The sequence below is a fragment of the Temnothorax curvispinosus genome, unplaced genomic scaffold (genome assembly GCF_003070985.1).
Source record: "Temnothorax curvispinosus isolate PA1 unplaced genomic scaffold, ASM307098v1 QBEX01016327.1, whole genome shotgun sequence".
In the NCBI taxonomy this organism is placed as follows: Eukaryota; Metazoa; Arthropoda; class Insecta; order Hymenoptera; family Formicidae; genus Temnothorax; species Temnothorax curvispinosus.
In genome coordinates, this window is record NW_020226107.1 from 176,517 (window position 1) to 198,083 (window position 21,567).

At 33.6% G+C, this 21,567-nt stretch overlaps 2 protein-coding genes across 7 annotated transcripts; both read right to left on the reverse strand.

The window, feature by feature from the left end:
* Positions 1-12: 12 nt before the first annotated feature.
* On the reverse strand, positions 13-2,889 carry LOC112466541. Of its 3 annotated transcripts, none has more exons than XM_025034667.1 (7): positions 2,732-2,889; positions 1,679-2,571; positions 1,412-1,600; positions 1,139-1,326; positions 888-1,060; positions 514-766; positions 13-384 (listed from the first exon to the last, which is right to left on the reverse strand). In XM_025034667.1, the coding sequence occupies exons 2-7, from the start codon at positions 2,537-2,539 to the stop codon at positions 102-104; spliced, it is 1,947 nt and encodes a 648-aa protein (XP_024890435.1). In that variant the 5' UTR covers positions 2,540-2,571; positions 2,732-2,889; the 3' UTR covers positions 13-101. The 3 variants fall into 3 exon arrangements, with proteins under 3 accessions (XP_024890435.1, XP_024890438.1, XP_024890436.1); XM_025034670.1 differs by having other exon boundaries at positions 294-420; XM_025034668.1 differs by having other exon boundaries at positions 294-437.
* Positions 2,890-4,207: 1,318 nt separating this feature from the next.
* Positions 4,208-15,156, reverse strand: LOC112466542 (gonadotropin-releasing hormone receptor). 4 transcript variants are annotated; one of them, XM_025034673.1, is made up of 6 exons: positions 14,707-15,156; positions 12,500-13,625; positions 6,283-6,466; positions 5,037-5,230; positions 4,822-4,943; positions 4,208-4,586 (listed from the first exon to the last, which is right to left on the reverse strand). In XM_025034673.1, exons 2-6 carry the CDS (start codon positions 13,118-13,120, stop codon positions 4,457-4,459), a joined length of 1,251 nt encoding a protein of 416 aa, XP_024890441.1. In that variant the 5' UTR covers positions 13,121-13,625; positions 14,707-15,156; the 3' UTR covers positions 4,208-4,456. The 4 variants fall into 4 exon arrangements, with proteins under 4 accessions (XP_024890441.1, XP_024890439.1, XP_024890443.1 ...); XM_025034671.1 differs by lacking the exon at positions 14,707-15,156 and adding an exon at positions 14,473-14,581; XM_025034675.1 differs by lacking the exon at positions 14,707-15,156 and adding an exon at positions 14,509-14,526.
* Positions 15,157-21,567: the final 6,411 nt, after the last annotated feature.

Sequence of the window (21,567 nt, forward strand, 5' to 3'; positions counted from 1 at the left end):
GGCAGAAGTTACTTCTTGATCAGTATCGGCTGTTGTTCTGTTTTCATTTAGTAAAGATACTTTCCCATCTTTATACACAATTTTAGGTAAAAACTTATCGGTTAGGGCCTTTCGAATTTCAGGAATTTTAGTATGATATAAGTGTTCCACAACATCTGTAACATAAAAATTCTCATATAATATATGTACGCAGTATGCATAACATTTATTAAGGACAATTTTGATATTTTGTTACCGACGAAATTATCCACGTCACTCATATTGCATTCTTGAACAAGATAATAAAAGACCTTGCAAAGAAATACTCCAGTTGCTCCATCAAAGTATTTTGCAACGTTGGGCCATATAATTTCACGAGTATTCGATATTCCTTTTGCATACATACTGCAACAATGGATTAAATGCGTTTGTATATGTGATCTAAAAATGCTTATGATCTATTAAAATTAATCCGAATGGTTCTTAATAGATTGTATATTACAATTTACAACCATAAAATGCAATGATACTTACTATTCAATTAACTGTATCTTAATGTCGTTTAAATAAATAGGATCTGTACTGAATAATTGCAGATGCAACTGATGTTGCCAGAAGGTTCTTAAGACATTCTCATGTATATTTAGTTTTGTTTCCATTTTCTGCCACACTGGCTTGGGAAGCGTGGCATCTTTGAGATCTCTTATATCTTCACTTAATGTAACATTGAGTAAAGTTTTTATGAATTTTTTTATCAGTGGTAACGTCCACCTAATGTCAACTAACGCTGTAATTAGATTAAATAGATAATATACATATGTGGATATATATCAGATATCTAAAAATATAACTAATATACGTATAATTATAACATTTGATGGTGATAGAATATATCATGAGTTACTTACGTTCCGTATCCGATCTATCCTGAGCTTGATTTTTGAGATGCTGATATCGCATAAAGATCGATCTACTTGTTCGTTTTAGTATCTTTCCCAATTCACTAAATTTAGTATCATGTTTCTTAAGATGTTTATTCTGTATGTACTTTAAAATTATTTTATCTTCTTTAGAAGTATAACTAAAACATAAAGATCATACGTAAGTATGATTGAAGTGGTTTAAGATCAATTCTTGATTTAAGATCTTTGTATCTTACCGAGTAGTGATTTTATTGCGATATAATACTTTAAATCTGGAATAAACGCTGTAGAGAGTTCGCCAAGGTAACCCATTTGCCAAAAATTGAACAAATTTCTGTCTTTCCTTCACATCGCGTATAAAGTATCTTCCATTGTGTCTCCAATAAAGAAATGGCTCGACTGTCTTTGCATCCCAGTCATGGAGCTGTATACAGCACGTTATAATAAAACATATTGTTCGAAGGCAGTTCGATTCGGTTATATTGCCCTATGATGTAGTTAAAATATACCTCGCAAAACATCTCCCAGTTTTTCCTGATAATATTGTCCTCTGTAGGTGTATACGGACCATTTCGGACTGGCCCATGTTTCTGAAATAATATTTTCGCTGTTCTCGTTGGCGCATGAGATCCAGAAACCTCTATTTTGTGTTGTGGTGATACCTCATGAGTCAGTTTTACATGTAGGTCCATCAATTTCTGGAATATAAAAAATCAGTTGATATACACAAGAAAAATAAATCATACGATACGCAAAATATAATAATCAAAACTAACTTTTATGTTAATTAACGGGATTTCTTCCCATTCCTCAAAATTTTTCAACTTTTCTGAAAGATATTCCTCTTCTGTATTCGATTTACGTTTCTTGAAATGACATTTGTTTTTCCTTTTTACTCGAGGCCTTAATTCTATTCTGAGCTTACGTTTTTTGTTAAACTGTTCGTCTGAATCTGAAGTCGTGTCAAGATTTTTCTTTTCAGAATCACTGATAAAAAGGGGATCCGTCGTTGGATCCTTATTCACTTCTGAGTCTTCTGACAGATTGTCGTCCCTCATCGAGGATAATAAAACATCATTACCATGTTCAAACTTTACTACAGAATCTAAGTCGTGCAATAGATCAATACTTTCAAAATTATTGAAATTTTCTATATCGCACAATTCTAATTTGAACGTATCGCAATCACTATTTATGCTAATCGTTCTTTTTCTTTGCGGGCATGTGTCCACCGGAGTTATATCCACAGATTTATCTGACTTTTTAAACACTGGACTTTTAAATGCCGGACTCTTCAACAAGTCCTTTTGATTAACCAAGTGTATGTTCTTTTGAGGACTATTTGTATTTTTATCTGCACAATTTGTATCGTCAAAACCCGTCAGATTATTCACTTTGTTAGGTGTACTACATATATGGTTTGGCGATTTATTAAACCTTGGATCTGAATCCGTATCAGGATCTTTTCTTTCACATTTGATGAAAAGGGAATTCATCGTTGGATCCTTATTCACTTCTGACAGACCGTCATGCTCTTGCGTCATATGACTTGGGCACTTAAATTCGTTTTCTTTGCAAGAATTTCCTAATTCTTCATTTCCAAGTTTCTGTACATTTGCCGTTATTATCTCAGCCATTAAAAATTTCTTTTCCTTAATTCTGTTTCTTTCTGCAACACAGATTATTAATGTGATCGTACACGATATCAAGTGATATTATATATTTTTCAATTACGGCAATTTCATTTATATTAAAATTATTTTATATTTCCCTGTAGTACATACATACAACTCATAAATATTTTTCAAAAAATATTTAATAATAGTTACCGTTTTTTTTTTTCAGTAGGGGCTGGTCACGATTTTTCTTTTTGGTTTATGCATCAACGCTATCACTATCAACATAGGGGCTGCATTCCGAAATTCACTGTCAGCGTGTCAGCAACTTTCAGTATGTTTCAGTACTGAAAATCTATAAGTAGTATACGTGAGTACTGACAGTGAATATCGGAATGCAGGCAGGGTTAGGTCACGTGTAAAGCTCCTTGCACAATGCAAGAAAACAACAGGGGGAATAGAAATCAGAAATCATGTATAAATGCAGAATAAACAGTGACACAGGCAATAGACACAGAGTTTCCGTCACGTTGGAAATTCTGTGCCTATTGCCTGTTGCCAACCAATTATAGCATTCGAATTTTTTAGGTTGCAATTAACGATTTTTTGGTTATTTCCTGTTCCTATTGCCTGGCATTGTGCAAGGGGCTTAAGTCACGTGACAAATTGAAATTAGTTTGGCGACCTCGTGCAGGAAAGTGTGAAATTAATCTGAAGGGCATTACATTATCGATGGTTAATATTACCGACAGCAATAAATATCGATCGTAATTATCCTGGTTCAGAATTAATATTTTGCAAATTGTAAAAGTTTGAATTATTAATTCTCGATAATAGAATGTGCGAATACATAATCGGATAAGAGATAGCGCTAATTGGTCGATATTAAGGAATTTATTTTGATCTCTCAAATAAAGAAAAAGTGAATTTATTTTGATCTCTCTTGTAAATTGCCAAAATTGAAATTAAGAAATCGACAAATTATCAGGAAAGTATATAGAGAAGAAGTAAATTAACTGTGAAATTCTAAGATGTTCTATAAGTAAAGTGAATGTTGTACCGCTCAAAGTGGTTATTGCGCATGTAGATAAAATAAAATTCTAATTATTATATTAAAATATATGTCACGTATAAACAATTTATTTTTAAACTATATATATACTTATAAATGATGTATATTACCTTTATTTTTTTCGGCGTTGTATAAAATTCGTTTCTTTAAGAAACATTTTTCACAGACAATATTATGCGTGTTAAATGTATTCTAATAATTCGTAAATTTATTAATGTATTTTAATATTCAGTTCTTTCTTTTTCTATAGCTTCGCGCTATAAACTTATAATATAATTACACTATATACACACACATGAAATATCCGTGTTTTTGCACATTGCTATTTATGAGCGAAGTTCTTCAATTGCACGTTACACGAAGAATTAGTAAAAATGCCATTTTATTATGTAACATTAATTTTAAAATTTTATTAATAATTTTATTACTAAATAATATGTACTAAATCTCTATTTTGACGTATACGCACTAATTACAAATGCAACAATATTTTTGCGCCTAAATTAGATCTAAATTAACAGACGTGCGCGCAAATATTTTTAATGTTTCAATTTAAGAAATAAATATAAAACTTTCATTTTGGCTTATTAATATTTTTTCTGTATTATATTGAAATAAGTAAGCTTACTTATTTGATATTTAACATTTTTTTTATATAAATAGAAAATTAATGTTAATTTTCGCTTGTAAAAATCCTCAATTAAGAACGATACTTGACATGACGAATGCAGTAATGCTTTCTTTCTTATTTTTTATCTTTCGTGTAATGTATTTTATCTTTTTATATTACGCTATTACTTCTCGTTACACGACGAGGTATATACGTCGCTTTTACATGAGATATAATCTAATTTGATAAAAAATTATTACATCTGATGCTGCTGATGCGTAGGCGCGATCATTTTACTGCCACTATCCTGATGAGAGAGGAGTGACATTTTCGTTTCGCGTCTCTTCATGTTGTTTCGTTGAACCGACGAAGCATCAGACCTGCAACTAATGATAGTACCAATAATTAGACACGTTTTGTGCGTCAAGACGGTTCAAATATCAAGACGGTTTAATTTCCTTTTTTGATTAGAAACGTAATTATGTCTCTTCGTTACGAATCCGCGCGCGTCGCGACACGTGTATTACGTTCGTCATAACACGCGAGTTACATTGTAGCAAAACGCGAAAGGGATTTTACGAGATACACGGCACATCGAACGGTCTCGTAAATTCTATTCACCTATGATAAGAGCCCTGCCGTTGTCTCTGCGGCCAAAGATGAAACGCTCCATATATCAGGGGATTTACCAAGCTGTTGCTCATACCGAAGAAAAATATTCCGTTCCGTAGCTCCTCGCTGAGCTGAAAGGCATTCGTTTGTTAGCGTACGACGTTGACTTTTCAATGTAGACCAATATAATCCCTCTGCTCTGCTCCGATCAAAAATATACTAACGTGATCGTCCGGATTGACAAACAGGAGAATTATCATCATCGTGTAGTACGGCGTCCACCAAATTAGAAATGCCACTACGATAACGACGCTGAGGCGTAGTGACTTCGCTTTTGCCCGGTGGATCAGTCTTCTCCTATTTAAGTCGCTGTCTCTGTACGTTCTCGTTGGTTCCATTTTGAAAGTTCTCTGACTTCCTGGAACAAGATATTTCGTTAGATATATAACTAGACACATTATTTAGCCTATTTGTCTATTATATTACTATAATGACAATAAGTATATATATACATATATGTATATATAAATTTTTCGATAGTTGTCTTCTCCACTTTTTCTTTCTATTGATTTATTTTCGTAGACTTTGTAAGCTACGCTCACGAAATTTAGAACACCCAATATATATTTTGTAACATTCTAGAAATAAATAATACAATTTTGTCCATGAAATCCAGTCCGATTTCAATTTTGGACATTTCTTTAATTACTAAAGTAAATTATCGAATATATAATTATCGAAGAATATATCTGTACGTTACCGGATATTTCTTTAATTACTAAACTAAATTGTCGAATATATGATTATCATTCGCGAAGAATATACCTGTACCTTAGAGATGAAGAAACATATCTCTATTATTATAAATTTAGGGAAAACAGGATTTAAAGTTTTAAATAGGGAAATGGTGTATTTTTAGATATAAAATAGAAGTAGCAATTCGATTTATTGAGTTTTTAATAAAGTAATTTAACTGACTGATAGTCACAACATTTTTAACTGACATGTTTAATAGTAGGTAACAACAACGCTGTAGCTAATCTGAAAAACTGGGGACGCGATTCTTTACCTTTAAGGTATATATATAGATATAAAAAGAATTAAGATCACGAAGAATATAAAAGGTGGCCGGTGGTTATACAGGGTGGCCGGTAATAATTGGCGAACCTCTTGTATGCAAGTGGAGTGAGTTAAACCGAGTAAAAAAGTCTTCTACTATTTTGCGAAATTCGCAATACTTACTAAAAAATTAATTGAAAAAGATCGGCCAATCTACTCTAGTAAGAAACGCGCGGCGAGAAGAGACATCCCATTCCCAAGTATTGCGAATTATTATTATTACCGGACACTCTGTATATTGTCGAATATATAAGATCGTATAATAAGATTATCGAAAAGTTATAGATGCGAATAGCGAATCGCGCGTTCACTGCAAGTATAATTTTGCATAACGTATAGAAAAATACTTACGGGAAATAGTGACTACCGTGGATACGTATGTGGTGATTAAAATTGCTAATGGCAGGAGGAACATAAAGAACAGGCTGAAACTTGCGTATAACTGTTCCTGCCAGGGTTCGGTGTAAACGCCGTGTGTCACGCATTGCGTAAATACTTCGACGAATGGTCCTTGCGCAACATGAAATACCGCGATCTGTTAAAATAAATTGGTGTATAAATATATGCGGACATCAATATATTAGCGAATTACGTGGATGAAATAATGATAGAGTATGTTGATTAGGTATCCGCTTGCTGCGGATACGACAGAGAATACAGAATTCGCGGAGTCTAAAAGTTCAATGATTTGCGTAAAAACCTAAATAAATTAGCTAATATATAAGACGTTCTGCGAAAAGATATTCGTAAGATGTTAACATGTGTTTTTATGTGTTTTTATGTGTTTTTTATTATAAATTTAAACGGAAAGTTAAAATAAACGTGGACTTGACAATGCGGAGTTTAATTATTTTTATTAAATAATTTGAAAATTTCATCTGTAATAATTTATTCTAAATATTTACACATTTTTATCTAAATGTTTATATAATTATATATTTCATATAATATAATTATATACTTTATCTAAATATTTATTTTAAATCAGAAAGGAATTGTGCCTTTGATAAATACTTAATACATGAAAGTTTGCGACATTAAATGTTAAATGTCGAACACTCTCCGCTCATTTATGATGTATCAATGAATTTCCTTTTTTAGCTACATAATAAATCATATTATTTTACGTTTAGAAAATTATATAAAAGTATGTATGTAAAAGGAACTAATATCCAGAGCGGAGCTAATATCACACACTTTCGACGTTCATTTGTAAACCGTCCGCTTATCGATTCGATCTCTTGACCGAAAGGCGAAAACGTGACCGCGTTTAGCGGGTCAGCTGACTTCCAAAAGTTCCAAATTTGCCGTGCTTTCTCGATAAGGCCGGGACATTGAGGCAGGAGATAAAACGAAGGTTACCGTGAAAAGAAACTCGTGGAACAGGAGAGGCGCATTAATTAAACGGGCCGTTTGTCTCCCGGCTTGTCACGAGATATATACGTTTGTCATCAATCTCCGCCACACGGACCGCGTTTCTTTCTTCGGTCGCGACAACTGTTCCCTTGACACTGGGCGATGACTCGCGATCTTCGTCCTCTCCGTCTCTAACGCGTCGGGTTACGGGATACGGGGACCGATCTCGAAAGTTTCAGCATCCACCGTTCGGTCGAAGCACCTGATGCCTTATTAAATCTTGGGCTTATCTAACATCGGTTTCTCCTCGAGAGCAGAATAGCGCTCGATCGGATTGCAACGTCTACCTCGCGCTTTGGTGCATCTGTCATTACTTATTTTATAGGTAGGTATGCTAATACATATGAAATACGCGTACTGATCTTTGAAGCATCCTGTTTTTTTTCTTCACTGGAGACATACATCTCTACCGCGTGTGAGAGATATCAATGATGACTCCATTGAAGTAACATAATTATATATAATCGTATATGCTCATATATGGCCATATAATATTGTTTAAGATTATATTTTCTATTTCTTATATGATGATATATAATTATATATCTACTAATATGAACTAATATGAACAAACAGGAGGTATTTTTTCCCGGGTGAGTTATCGGTATAATTACTTTATATTGAATGCCAGTATCGATTCCGAATTACGTATATCTAAGAACCATTTGATTAATAAGACATGAAATTGTACAAACTTTGTTAATTTAGAATCTCATCGCGATCATCATGGTGCATCTGACCGCGAAGATCCTCGGTTTAGTGATCTCCGCAATCAAGAACCTTCGTGAGCTCACAGGATCTACATCGCGAGAAATTCTTCAGTACATTTCATCCGTTTACAATATCCCATCTGCTGTGGCACGACGTCAGGTTTAAAAAAATGTTTAACTATAATTCCATACCGTTTGCATTACGACACCACAAATGATCTATAGCGCGTGTAATTTTTTCTAGTAATATACATTAAAATTAATAAGTTTTTTCCGCGTGTCATTATTCAACATGACGTCGATTGACGAAGAGTTAACTTTTGGAATTTTTTGCGGTATCTGTTTTTTTTTGCGTCCTTAAAAATTGCGTAATTTAAACTATGCGCGTCAGCGCACTTTTCCGGTAAAAGTGCATATTTTGCTAATGATTTAATCCTATAGTGATTTATTAGTCTGCTAATTAGAAAGAAAATTTATTGCGTGTTTTGTTAAGTCTGGTTTGTCGACCGCGATTACTTTATCGCGACCTAGGTTTGCGGCACTCCAGCAATCATTCATGATTATTATCTCACAGTTCATGAACCTGTTCTAAGTCATTATTTAAATCATCTAACATTATTTATGCTTTTCATTTCTATATATAAATAGGTAGAAGACAGGCTATGCCACTCTTCAAAGAAATTATTTGTAAAGCGCTTATTCTTTGTCATTCTCGTTTCTCTTTTTTCTCTTATTCAATTCATTTTTAGTAATTTTCATATAGTATAACCAAAATGTTGATATAATATACGAATATAAAATATTATATGATATCGAAAGTGAGTGAAGTAAGAAGTTTTTTTAAGGCAGTCTAAATTTTAAATTAATCAAAAATTCCTGTGCAGTTTTGCTGACATCATTTCTACAAGACTGTCTCTTAATAAATAACAAAAAATGTAGAACGATTAATATATGTACATATTCACGAAGCTGTCTTGCTCACAGATACAAAATGCTTTGAAGCGCGGCGTCACTTATGGGATCCTGAAGAAAACCGGTAGTCATTATAGTTTGCCGACCGACAATAAAATTGCACGGCAGGAGGTGGCCGCTCAGGAGATCGGCATGCTGGATCTGTATCGCCAGCGAAAGGTTCATCGATCGAGGGGCGGCAGGGCACGACGTAACAGAGAGACTGCTGGGCGCAGTCGAAGGGTCGCCTGCAGGTGCAGTAGGAGAGATGCGCGACGAAGGTCACGAGAGTGCAGGTCAAGGTCCTGCAGGAGGAGAAGAAGGGGAAGACGCGGACGCGGAGGCTTTGGTGGACGTGTTCATGACGAGACGACGAGGCCTAGAATCGAACCTATTTCCGACGCTGACAAATTGACTGCCAAGTCGACTGGCAAGTCGACTGGATTGAACCCAACTACGACAGGGGATAGGGTGATTGGCGGCATCGAGCGAGACAATCGCTCAAGCATGCCTTCCGGACAATGGGATCGCAGTATACCGTTATCATGTTGATCGTGGAGATATTTCAGTGATATCCCTTGGGATCCCGAAATTTTGTAATACTGTTTTTTAAACAACACTCGAATTGTTTTGGGAAGTAATTTTTGTTTTCACTTCTATTTGAGTCTTTTCTTTAAGTCTTTCTATATGTCTTAACAGTTTTGAACATGTATAGAATTGGATATATACATCGAAAAAAAGAATAGAATTTTATTTAGACAAATGTTATTCGTGTAACTATAGCATATTTTTGATTGCTATATGTTTTTACTGCTGAATAAAATGGATCACAAGTAAAGCTGCAAAAACAATTTTGTGATTTAATTTATTTTATACAATAAAAGCCTTTGTTTTATATTACAGCCAGTTCGAAGAAAAATATACTAAAATTTACGTAGGCATTCTTGCGAATGCTGTGTCATGTGTAATTGTGACCGCTAAACAGAAAAACGCACTATTTTTGTATATCTGTTTTTGTTGCTGCAGTTTTGCTAAATAAAATATTTTAGGATAAAAATTTTACTTAAATAAATATTTTTTACAATAAAAATTTCATGATTTAACTTGTTGTTTTTGCACTGAAGTAATTACATTTGAAATATATACTGTTATAAGAGATATAAAAATGTATATTATAGATGCGATCAAATCGTCAATACAAGGATTTTCGCGAATGCTATGTCATGCATTTAATTGCCAGTGGTCGTTAAGTGGAAAACGCATTCTTATTATGTATAAGAACTTCTGGAAAGAATGATCAATATCTCGAATAGTGGAAGCTGAAAAGTTTCCATGAACACATGCTGCGGAGTTACAAACTGTTGAGTAAAGATGAAATTGAAATAAGTTCACGAAATATACGAAACGTTCTCTCCGGCAATAACAGACATTTCGCGAAATGTTAATTCTTTTTTTTTTTTTTTTTGAACACTATGTATATATGTATGTGCCTTGAGGGATGTACAAGACTGTGTTTTGCACACTAATGATGAGCACGATGCAAGTAAGAATCTGTTGTATAATGCTTGCTGTTTATTATCTATTTCTACATGCCACGATAACAGGTGTATGTTTTATATATAAGTTACATTATTTTCTTATCTATCATAATTAATGCGCACACTTTGCGCTCTATTCCCGGAAGCTTGATGTAAATCAGAACATCTCTGATTCGTTATTTCTCTCCTTGGAAAATCCAGCTCCTGTTATTTCGTTGGAAAACTTATAATGAAAATTTACATACATTACGCAGAGTTTTACACGTGGTTTGTAACTCCTAATACAATTACAGCCAAGAAATTTTCCAACAAAGATTTAATATACTTATTAATTAAAATAAGCTACGCCTATTCTGATAATTGAACGTAACATTGCGTGATACCAATTAGTGTCTATGATATTGCAATTATTAACGATAAAAAAAGTAAAGCCGCCATATTCCGATACATTTTTTGCTGGTATGATTACATTGATTACATTAGAATTAGAATTAATACAGGCAATAAAAGATATTTGCTCAACGAGTTTTTATCTTACGACATTATCATAGAAATATCCTTCATTTGTGATGAATATCGTAACGAGTGACATAACATTAAATGAATTTTACTTTGAATTGACAAAAGAGAATAACAAATTTATATCTTGAATATTTTAAAACATATAAAAGAACATTTATACATATCTTATTTAAAGGCGATTTTTGGTATCCTACATTAATTATGAAAAATATTACAAATTATTCAAAATATATCGGTGTAGATTATCGTTTCTTAAATTTTTTATGTCTACAGGCAATGTGAACACTACATATTTAACTCTTTGTTCTTTAAGTCATAACTCAAAGCAAAAACTTGTTTGTTACTTGTCAAGTTTGTGTGATCTTTGATATTTATCAATTATCCATTTCTGGAACCTTCAACATTTCTACAATAGTTCAGATTAGATCATTACTAATGCGATTTAACTAACTTTTTTGTCGATATAAAGTCGCGTTATGTAAAATTAAATAATGTAAGTTTCCGATGGAATTTTTAAAATAATTAATAATATCTTGAGCCGTATATATTTCTATGCGAAACTTGTTTATCGATAGACATTTTCCTAGCAATCAACTGTCTTGACGACACAGCATTTATAACCGCTATTTAATATTCAACTGAGAACCCATTTGTCCGAGTCGGAGATATAATTTTATGTAGTAAACTATCGTCAGATAAAAAGCTGATTTTCAAGAAAATCGACGCACGTGACATTTTAATGATTGACTACGTCTTTTTAAAAACGTCTTCATAGCGTGTTTCAAATTATCAGATTTTAATGACGTAATAATTATGAGATTAAAATATAAATCGTTTCTTTACTTTATACGTAGAATCTGAGATAATAAGTGTGCTTTGAATGCATAATGTATATTAGCATATTTTCATGAATTAGGAGTAAAGGTTTAAAACGCGTGTTTTCTGTAATACCCATGTTCCCCTGGAACGTGTCTTTGCGATAATAGTCGCTAGATTTGTGCGAAAAGTATGACTGGAATAATAAAACTTAAGACCTAAACGAATAAGATATTTGTTGGATTTTGAAAAATACAAAAGGAGAGCCTTTTTTTTTATATTTTTCTAATATATGCGGGAAACGTCTAAGAGTTTGTGCGCTATCTCATAATAATAAGTTTTAAATCGGAGAATATATGTATTTAATAGAATAAAAATTTAAGATATGAAAGTATAATTTTAACCTTTAAAAAAATATATACATATATAAATTTTGAATAATTGATAGTGTTTGCGCGCATAATGTACAAGATTAAAACACTTTTACGATATATAACTGCAACAAGTGCAATTTGTAAAATTAAACATCCGAATATATAAACAACAGAATCACATACATCGTCTACATATCTCTATCGATTCACAGTTGAAGTACGTGAGACAAAATCGTCTTACCTGCGGAGTGGCGAGCACAAGAGACAGCAGCCAAGTGAAAAGGACGAATCGCGAGCACCTCTGAGACGTGTTCAGACCCTTCATGGGATATCGCACAGCGACAAATCGATCGACGCCGATCAGCACGAGGACGAAAGTACTAAGGTACAGGCTGAACATTTGTAGGAACTTGAAGATCTTGCACGCGACATTGCCCCACAGCCACTCGACGTAGTAGCTCCAGATCGCCTCGCCGGCGAGGCAGAAGATGGTGACCAGCAGATCGGCCACCGACAGATGAAGGATCAGGGTGTAGATCGCCGAGCAGCCACGCTGCCACCGGCGATTCTTCGTGATTGAGTATATCGTCGCCACGTTGCCGACCAGGCTTAGAACCGACATAACTGTCAACACAATGACTTTGAGGTATATCGCCCTGGTCAGCTTGGGCGCGTGTTCCAGACACGTAACGTTCTTGCTGTCCCATAGGTACCCGGTCGATCGTTCGGCGAGCACATCGGGGCCGATGAAATCGGTGAGGTTCTCGCAGGGGACCGGGAAGACAAGGGAGAAACTGGCGATGCTTGACGAGTTGCTGCTGCTGCTGCTGCTGATTGTCGATGTCTTCATCGTTCTCGGCATCGGCGTCGGCCGCACCTCGTTTTCCGGCGATGCTTCCGGTTCATCGGAGATACGATGTCGACGGTCGAACACGTGCCACCGTTCTCCAGTGGAATCGCACGATCATCTTAAAAGGTAAGATGCATGTTCCGTGGGGGCATCCAAAGTGGGAAGGATGATCTCAGGTTCTCTCACTTTTTTTTTCGCGGTTCCCTGTTCGCCCGATTCTCGGTCTCATGCGATTGATCGCTTTATATTTATCGTTCACGCGACGGACGTGGGGAATGTGTACGAGTCAATTTCTGCCTTGCGCGAAAAGGGTGGCTGCATCGGTCTAATGGAGACTCAACTAACTCAAACAACTAGAGGAAGATGCCCGAAGACATTTCGGAAGTGTATTGAACAACAAACACTGCAATGCACTAACTCAAACGTTCCGTGTAAAAGATGTGAGAATTTTCGTACTTGGATAATTGTTATATTTGACGTTCGGATATTCTAACTTTTGGGATATTCGAAGAATTACCTGTCAGTCACAATGAGAATTAGTTAATTGGAGAATTTTAATTCTGTTTATTTTCGAACAAATTTCTATATGTCTCTCTTACCAACATTATAAACAACAGTTCCAATTTAATTTTATTAAATTAAATCGCATTTTTATCAATTTTTGTTTACTTTACTTCCATTTCCTTGTACATAATAATAACTGCATCAATTCTTTAACTCGAGAGAATAATTACAGAGGTTTATAATTATTGATTGAATTATTTTGCGTCTGACTCATGATAGACTAAAATAATTTTAACAATGCCGATAAGAAATTGAGAGAGAATTTAATTACAGAATATAAATTTAGTATTTTTTAAAATATATAATTATTAATTTTTAGAAATTATGTTTATAAATTTACTAAAAAATAATAATCTTGCAAGTAAATTGTATAAATTATTTAGATTACGTAAAATTAAGTTGTACAAATTAATTATAGTTTGGTAAAAAATAAGTTAACGTTTTTATTTTATTTTGTTAACAAGCAAGAGTAATTTACAGTAATTTGATTGATCTTAGATTATGCATGAGTTTTTTTTACAGCAATGTGTGAACTGGTTTTGAAAGAAAAACCAGACCTTGAGTATTCTTACGTGTCTATCGTTGTTCGTGAGAAACCTTAACCAAAATGATTAGTCAATTAACTGAGCGCAATATTTTTTTTATCCATACGAGTATAATTTTCAGAAAATTCTGTAGGAAAATAACATGTATCTGCTTATCTCTGTTTTTATCTTTATTTAAACGCGTGTCAGCATATTATGAAATAAAAATGTAGAGCAGTTAAAGACGTAGTTTTTAAATTAATGACATAGTTTTACTTTTGTAAATGTTGTCACTAACAATATCGAACATACATAGAGTTTGATTGTTTTAAATAATTATTGTCGTCGTGTTTTTTCAATTAAACACAGCTATTATTTCTCTCTCAGCACATTTATTACTAATAATAATTTTTTTAAGAGAGACACATATTTTATTGGTAAAAATTATGCCGCGTAAAATAAGTTTATTGCACAAAAATCATATAATAAAGTTTTTTTCTTTAAACACACAGTTTAGACACAGTTCTGTTGATTAATAAAGCGCACTATTCTTTATTTGCACTTTGCAGATTTTTTGAAAGATGCGCACTTGAAAATGATCTCCCGGCATTTAATTAACTAATCGTTTATCTAAAGTTAATCCTCTGAAAGATTCTTCTTTGTCTTTACGTCGTAATGAATCGTCTTCAAGAAATTATTTGAATCGCGTGCATGCACGATAATGTTGTTATAAGTGATGCACTTTCTCCCATTCCATCTTACTTTCGTTTAAATTATTTAGCACTTTTGAAAGTTTAACGTAAGTATTTTATTAATATAAACTTGGCACGCTAAGTGAGAGAAATGGCTTCGCGTGTTTTGTAAAAATAGACGAACGCAATTTTGCTCCGACGTCGAGTTTCTGCGGAATTACACGTTGCTTTACCGCGCACGCAAACGCAGCAACAACTCATTCGCACTGCTGCGTAAACTCGACTGATCGATGGAAAATTAGTGCGATACTATCTCGCTCGCTTCTCACCGCAACAATCTTCCCTCGTCACCTTGATCTTTTCATCCGCGTGCGTATGTGTATTTCATTGAGCGTTCGACTGCATTGATTGCGATAAATTGGAGACTTACCGGCAAATTCATCCTTGTAAATTACTACGTGTAAAAAGCGTTGCATATTAATTTGTCGATTTAAACAAGGTCGCTTTAAACAAGGATTTACTATTGTAAAATCGCTAATACGATATCACAAGAGCGTGAGTTCGATCCAACGCTGTAGGTTGGCTTGAATGTAGACACACGGACATATATATTTCAGACTTTCAGATAGTAAGAGCCGGTCGATCAGATCGCTGGATTTCGATGCAGCAACAGAATTGATAAGTCCTATTGAAGTATCTTCCGGAATTACATACCTAATTGTCCAAAATAAAAAATTGGAATAATGTATTAGATTCAACAGAGATTTTAGAGTATATTTCTTTCATTATTCTCTGTTGAGCACATTAATTACATTTATGCTTACAAGTAACAGACTAGGCAGTTAAAGAAAGACATTTCAAGCATTAGAAGAAAAAGTTAATGAGAGATATTTGTTTTTCTTTTTACGTTCAAACTTCTTGTTCTAATGGGTAACGCAGGTTAAATATGCATTCTAAAGATGGGTTATTATACGCGGTTAGGTCTTTTTCTCGTGCTGATATCCTCTCTACCACGAAAGTTTCAAAAGTGCAAGACGGTTTATATAATTCAGAAAGAAGGAACATTAAGGCTTTTTTATCTTTATAGGAATTTTTTCTTTTATCACTGTCACGAGAGCATAGTATTTTTAAAATTCTATTTCTTACTTGAAGTAATATTCTGATTTAAACGTGTAAAGTAGTGGCTGTTATATGTTGGGAAACATTCTATTTTTAAATTGCATGCGATAAAATTATTGTGTGCAATCTACGACAAAGAAATTAAATTTCATAATAGGTGCATGTGTGCGCATCTTATGAACTTATATATACGCAATATATAGGAAATAATAGTACGTTATACTCACATCCTTTTTTTTACTTTTCTCCGACTCATTTAGACAATGCTCCAATAATAGGATAACTAGCACGTACAGAAACGATTCAGCTTTTTCTGTCTCTCTGGCGTAATTGGAATACACAATCAGTGTAATCATACGGAATACAATAGCGGATATCCAGTTAATAGCAGACATTCTCAGCGAGAAGAGAGTATAGTCCCGACGAGTATTCCAAAATGATTTAATTTAAATAAATAGTTGATTTTTAGTTTCACAATACTTCCAATATACAATCTTTATATGAAATTCTAAGTTTTCCAAAATTTACTTTTCTCTTTAGATCTATATTATAGATTTAAGATCTGCGTTTTATTGATAAAATATTTACAATAAGACGTTATTAGGGGAGACCGGGGCTCGTTGGCACTGTTTTCACAATTTCGCCATTTGAGTTTTTAAACAACTAATTATCATGATTAAACAGTACTAATATAACAGAGATAACCTTTCTCTACATTTTCATGCCAGGAACGCTCCTGTATACTGTATAGTTTCTTTGTAATAAGTAAAATACGAACATGCAGTTGGCTATGCGACAAAAGTTCATGTTAAATTAATGAAAACATAATAGAAACACAAAACGGATAACATTGCAGATATGTATGTACAAAAGGCGTCATTAATGCCTTCCTAGCTGTGTTCTTGGGATTTCTATAGTGCACGTTACATGTACTATGCTTCAGGTGGAAGGCATTAATGACGCCTACTGTACTTCTTGATAAAGATTGTATCAGTTATTTTGTAATAATCGAATAACAAAATGCTGTTGCAGAAAAACAATTGTAAGCTATTTTAGATGTAGCTTTTTTCAACATAAAAATATTAATAGAAATATATATCTAGCTTCTCTATCAGCATTGTACGTAACAAATCACATACACAGGTTTCACGCGCGCGGCAACAAGTCAAGCCAAGCGTGTCTTGATATGATCCAACATACTTTATATACGTTTGATTTCAGTCATTTTATTACAATAAATTACTGTTGTTCTTTAAAATAACTAAATAACATGTCGTATAGTAACAGAAACGTTTCTTTTAACTATAAATGATACGTCACTTTGATTTACTTCTCAAGCTGAAGAACATTAATACGATATTTTGAAACGCTCGAAAATTTACTTGCTACCTCTTGAATTAGACTTTTCTCTTTTTCTATTGTAATACTTGTTTGATTTAAATAAAACTTTGGGAAAAGTATACCTATGTTATAAAATAGATATTTTGTGATAACTTTTCCATTGTTTTTTTGCTATAAATACATAAACGAAACGCATTGCCAACTTGCCTCTTGTGCCAACAAGCCCCGGTCTCCCCTATCGTTTCTCACTGAATATTTGATTATCCATTACAATATCATCTAAAAAACATACCGAAGTATATTACCTCTGTGTCTGTTCGCACTGATATGAATGACATATGACCTTTAATTCCAGTATCGGTAGTCCGAATTTCACAAACGTGAAATACCGGCGGAACGCAAACATTGAATCTTAACGTTAAAAAATAACATTCCCAGTTACATTTCGAAGCTTTCGCTGCTTTAAAAACAGACCTTAGATGATATAAAGCATAGGAAGACAGCAGCACTATTAAAATAGCTGCTTTAAGAAAAATATGAGAACTAGCAGCTCAGAAGGATCAAGAAAACGGAATAAAAGATGCAGAGAGTCTGTAAAAGTTTTAATTTTTATTTTGTTAGGTTCGTGAGATATTCTGTAAGAAATAAACTTTTCCTATAAAGTAAACAGAAAATGTGCCAATATTAGGTGGTACACACATGCTAACACGGTGACATTTCTTGAAATCCGTAAACCAAACATCAAAATAAATTTGCTTAATTTCTCTCTCTGTCTTTTATATATTACCTAATACAATTCATTACACCTTGAGCTACCTTGAAACTTGAAATCCATCAATGTCAGCTTATGAAATATAATCTTTTCTTCGTAATGTAATTTTTTTTTTAATAAAGAAAATATCAAGAGAGATAAATTAGCATATTTATATTATATAGGTTCTCGTTCATTTCTATCCATGATCTTTCATGTGAACATGTACAACTCTTGGTTAATATTTTTTAATATTTGCGTTACTTTGTGCATTGTACATACGAAACTAAGTTTTCTCTCAAACAAAACAAGAGCGTTGGTACAAAAAATGTCAGTATATGTTGCAGGGAATAAGTTAGAAACTTATAAGAAGTTAGAATTTTTTTCTTGCAAAGAGTTTGTTACTTTTTACATTTTTATTCTTTTTCTTGGTGGTGGAGATGATTAAATAGTCAATCAGAGAAAAATGAGATAAATAAGTCAGTAAATCGTAGACTTAATAAAATAGTTACGAATTAATGTTATTCTATAGAAAATTATGTACAATTTAAATTATATAATTTATATTAGCTTTCGTTGTAACTTAATCTTTTTGTAATTAATTGATATGACATCTTTGATGATTAATATTGTTTATTGTAAATATTGAGAGACATTGTATTCCAAGGTGTTTCGTATTCTCTGTTGTAAAGCAGGGATAACTAATATTATTTGCAGCGAAAGCTATAATTTTGTTAAAGTTTTACTACTATTGCTAAGTTATAGTTCTTGCTGAAAAAAGTATAACTTTCGTTGTAAAAAATGTTAGTTACCCCTATTTTACAACTAAATTTGCTGTAGAACCAATCCTTTTTTCCGCGTATCTACTTGATTGTTATCATAATGGTCATAATTTATTTAATATACAAATTATAATTATATTAATTATAACTAGATATTCTGTATTACTGTTAAGGTGCAGTAATAATCGTTTTGCGTCTTATTTCTAATATTTCTGTTTCGCAACAATCAACATGTAATGTAATCGGATGTGTTGGAGCCGATTTTTGGCCCGTTTCGAAGCTCTCCATCCGTTACCACAATACATAAAACTTCGAGGACGTGAACTGAATCCCGCAGTGACGTTATTATTCGCCGACGTCATTATGCAGCGTCTGGTGCCTCCCTCAAGGATACCGATAGTGATACCGATAGTGATCGAGAAGAAGCGATAAATCAGGATTTTCGCAAAGCTTTCCTGCCCTGCGACCGTCGTATGTGATTCTCCGCGGCTCTCATTCGCGGCACAGTTCGATCTTCCGAGTTTCTTCGCGTGAAAGAAACGCGGAAAGAAACAATCACTTATACGTCGTAACTTCAACAAATATTATCATAATGAAGAAAATACAGAGTACAAGTATAAAATGAGAATGCATTCTCAATTTAGAATTCAGGTCAATAGCGGCAATCAATCGAATAGTAAAAGAGAGATGCATTTTATAGAGCATAGTGAATGTAAAAAGTCAAGATTTAATTAAGGCGCGTTACTGACGCGCGTTTGAGTTCTCTTTCGCAGCTTCAATAATTCTCAGCCAGGAGATAAAGTCAGGTTTTCTCGCGTTTTCTTTTTTTATAGTATCTCTTCTAGGGTTTACTGGCGAATCAGCGCGCCATTTCTACGCGAGCTGAGTAACGCCGCCGCGTCTGCCTTCCGCCTCGTATTTCGATCTCTCGCTACACAGCGGTCGACGGCGACGCGTCGCAGAGCCTCCGAGTGCTTTTATTTTACGTAACGGATTTCCCGATAAAGTATCGCTTCGACGTTCACCATTTGGCTTCGTGTAAAATGTTATCCGGCTAGTAAATGCGCCCCTCGGGACGTGTCCCCGCTCTTTTCTTACGTATCTACGTGCGATACACATGCGGAATATGCATGCATATCCCTATCGTCAGATATTAAGGAACTGTCTAAGATCTGAACATTGAATATTTCATAACTGTCTTTCGTTCGACGTTACGTAAATAGCGGAGGATTGTGGATGTATTATTAACACAAGTATAAATAACTTATACTATTTTTATTTTTGTACGTTTTAGTGTATTTATTAACTAGGAGATTAAATTGATAGTTTGTAAGTAATATTAATCAATATTACTCACTGTCAAAATTATTGTAATAAATAAGACTCAAAATAGCGATTTTATATACAATATATGGCACATCTATCTTTACACATCTATCTAAAAATACATTACAAATGATTAATAATGATGGGTGAAACGGGACTTATATGATATGCAATCAATTAGAAAGAGAAAAACGCTATTTACAGTCCGGGGACTGAAGCTTGGTAGTCTAATAATAACATATTATGTGAATTTAGTAATTAATACTTTTTTCAAATTCAGTAAATTGCATACCGATTTTTTGTTGGTCTTTAAAACATAGCTCTTTGTTATAGAAGAGTAAATTCCCACATTTAAATCGATAATCGATTTAATTCTTTGAAGCTAATATGCATCTTTAGTAAATTACTGTAAAGAATTTATTGTGAAAAATATCAGTCAAGGATTAATTAAAAATAATTAAAATTATTATTTGGCTCTTTTCATATAAAAGACGATTTATGATATCGTGAAAGGGAAGAACTTTGTATTAAAAAAAGAAACTTTCAAAACAATATAAAATATACTTCTTATTAACAACCTCACTTTACTTCTGTAACCTCTGGTTGGTTTTAGTATTGGTATTGCTGGAAGGGATCGTGCTGCAGTAAATATGCCAGTTGCTTTCGTATGAAAGAAGCTCCATTTAAATGGCTCAATGGTTTCAATAAGTTGTGAATGCTTTCAATTAAATGTTTCAACTTATTAACGGAAGTTTGTTCCGCTGGAAATGAAAAAGAAATTATAAATAAATCCTTTTATTAGAGATTACAAAACTTTTTATAAAGTTTAAATGTAGCTTCTTCTCGAGTAGCTCGATTTGAAAAATGACAGCGGAGATATACAAACGTTGTTCATAAATCGTTTATGATGCAGATGTTATAATTATCGTTTTGCGTCTGTGTTGTGAGCGTTTATTTTTATTTGGTCGATGATGGTCGAAGGAGAGACAAAACTTTTCCTGTAGAGTCACCAAGTTTTGCTGGAAGTTTCCGCTTTTCTTTCTAATTTCTTCGCGGCGAGGTTTAACTTTCCTTTATCGCAGTTGAAATTGTTGCAAATTTAGCTTGAATAAATTACGCCGTATTCAGTGTTCAGTGTGACTATAAAAGTACACAGACCGCCGACCGGTAAATTTTATTCCATTTATCAGGGAAAGATTTACAAGTTTGGAAGGTGGATTTGAATTCTCTCCGGGGTTAGCACTGGAGGAGACGCTAACAATTTTCGAATTTAAATAAATAATAAAAGCGATCTCGCAAGCGCGCCGTTTTATCGAGCGATCTGTATGCTTTACTAATTTCTGGTACATACAATGAAAGA

Excerpts from the sequence above, each read along its gene's own strand:
- LOC112466541 (XM_025034667.1), bottom strand. The coding sequence starts at position 2,539 with ATGGCTGAGATAATAACGGCAAATGTACAGAAACTTGGAAATGAAGAA. Across the intron at positions 1,601-1,678 it reads TCCCGTTAATTAACATAAAA|AAATTGATGGACCTACATGT; the intron begins GTTAGTTTTGAT and ends TTTATATTCCAG. Across the intron at positions 385-513 it reads AAGATACAGTTAATTGAATA|TATGTATGCAAAAGGAATAT; the intron begins GTAAGTATCATT and ends CCATTGTTGCAG.
- LOC112466542 (XM_025034673.1), bottom strand. The coding sequence starts at position 13,120 with ATGCCGAGAACGATGAAGACATCGACAATCAGCAGCAGCAGCAGCAGC. Across the intron at positions 6,467-12,499 it reads TTGTGCTCGCCACTCCGCAG|ATCGCGGTATTTCATGTTGC; the intron begins GTAAGACGATTT and ends TTATTTTAACAG. Across the intron at positions 4,944-5,036 it reads TTGTCAATCCGGACGATCAC|CTCAGCGAGGAGCTACGGAA; the intron begins GTTAGTATATTT and ends AATGCCTTTCAG.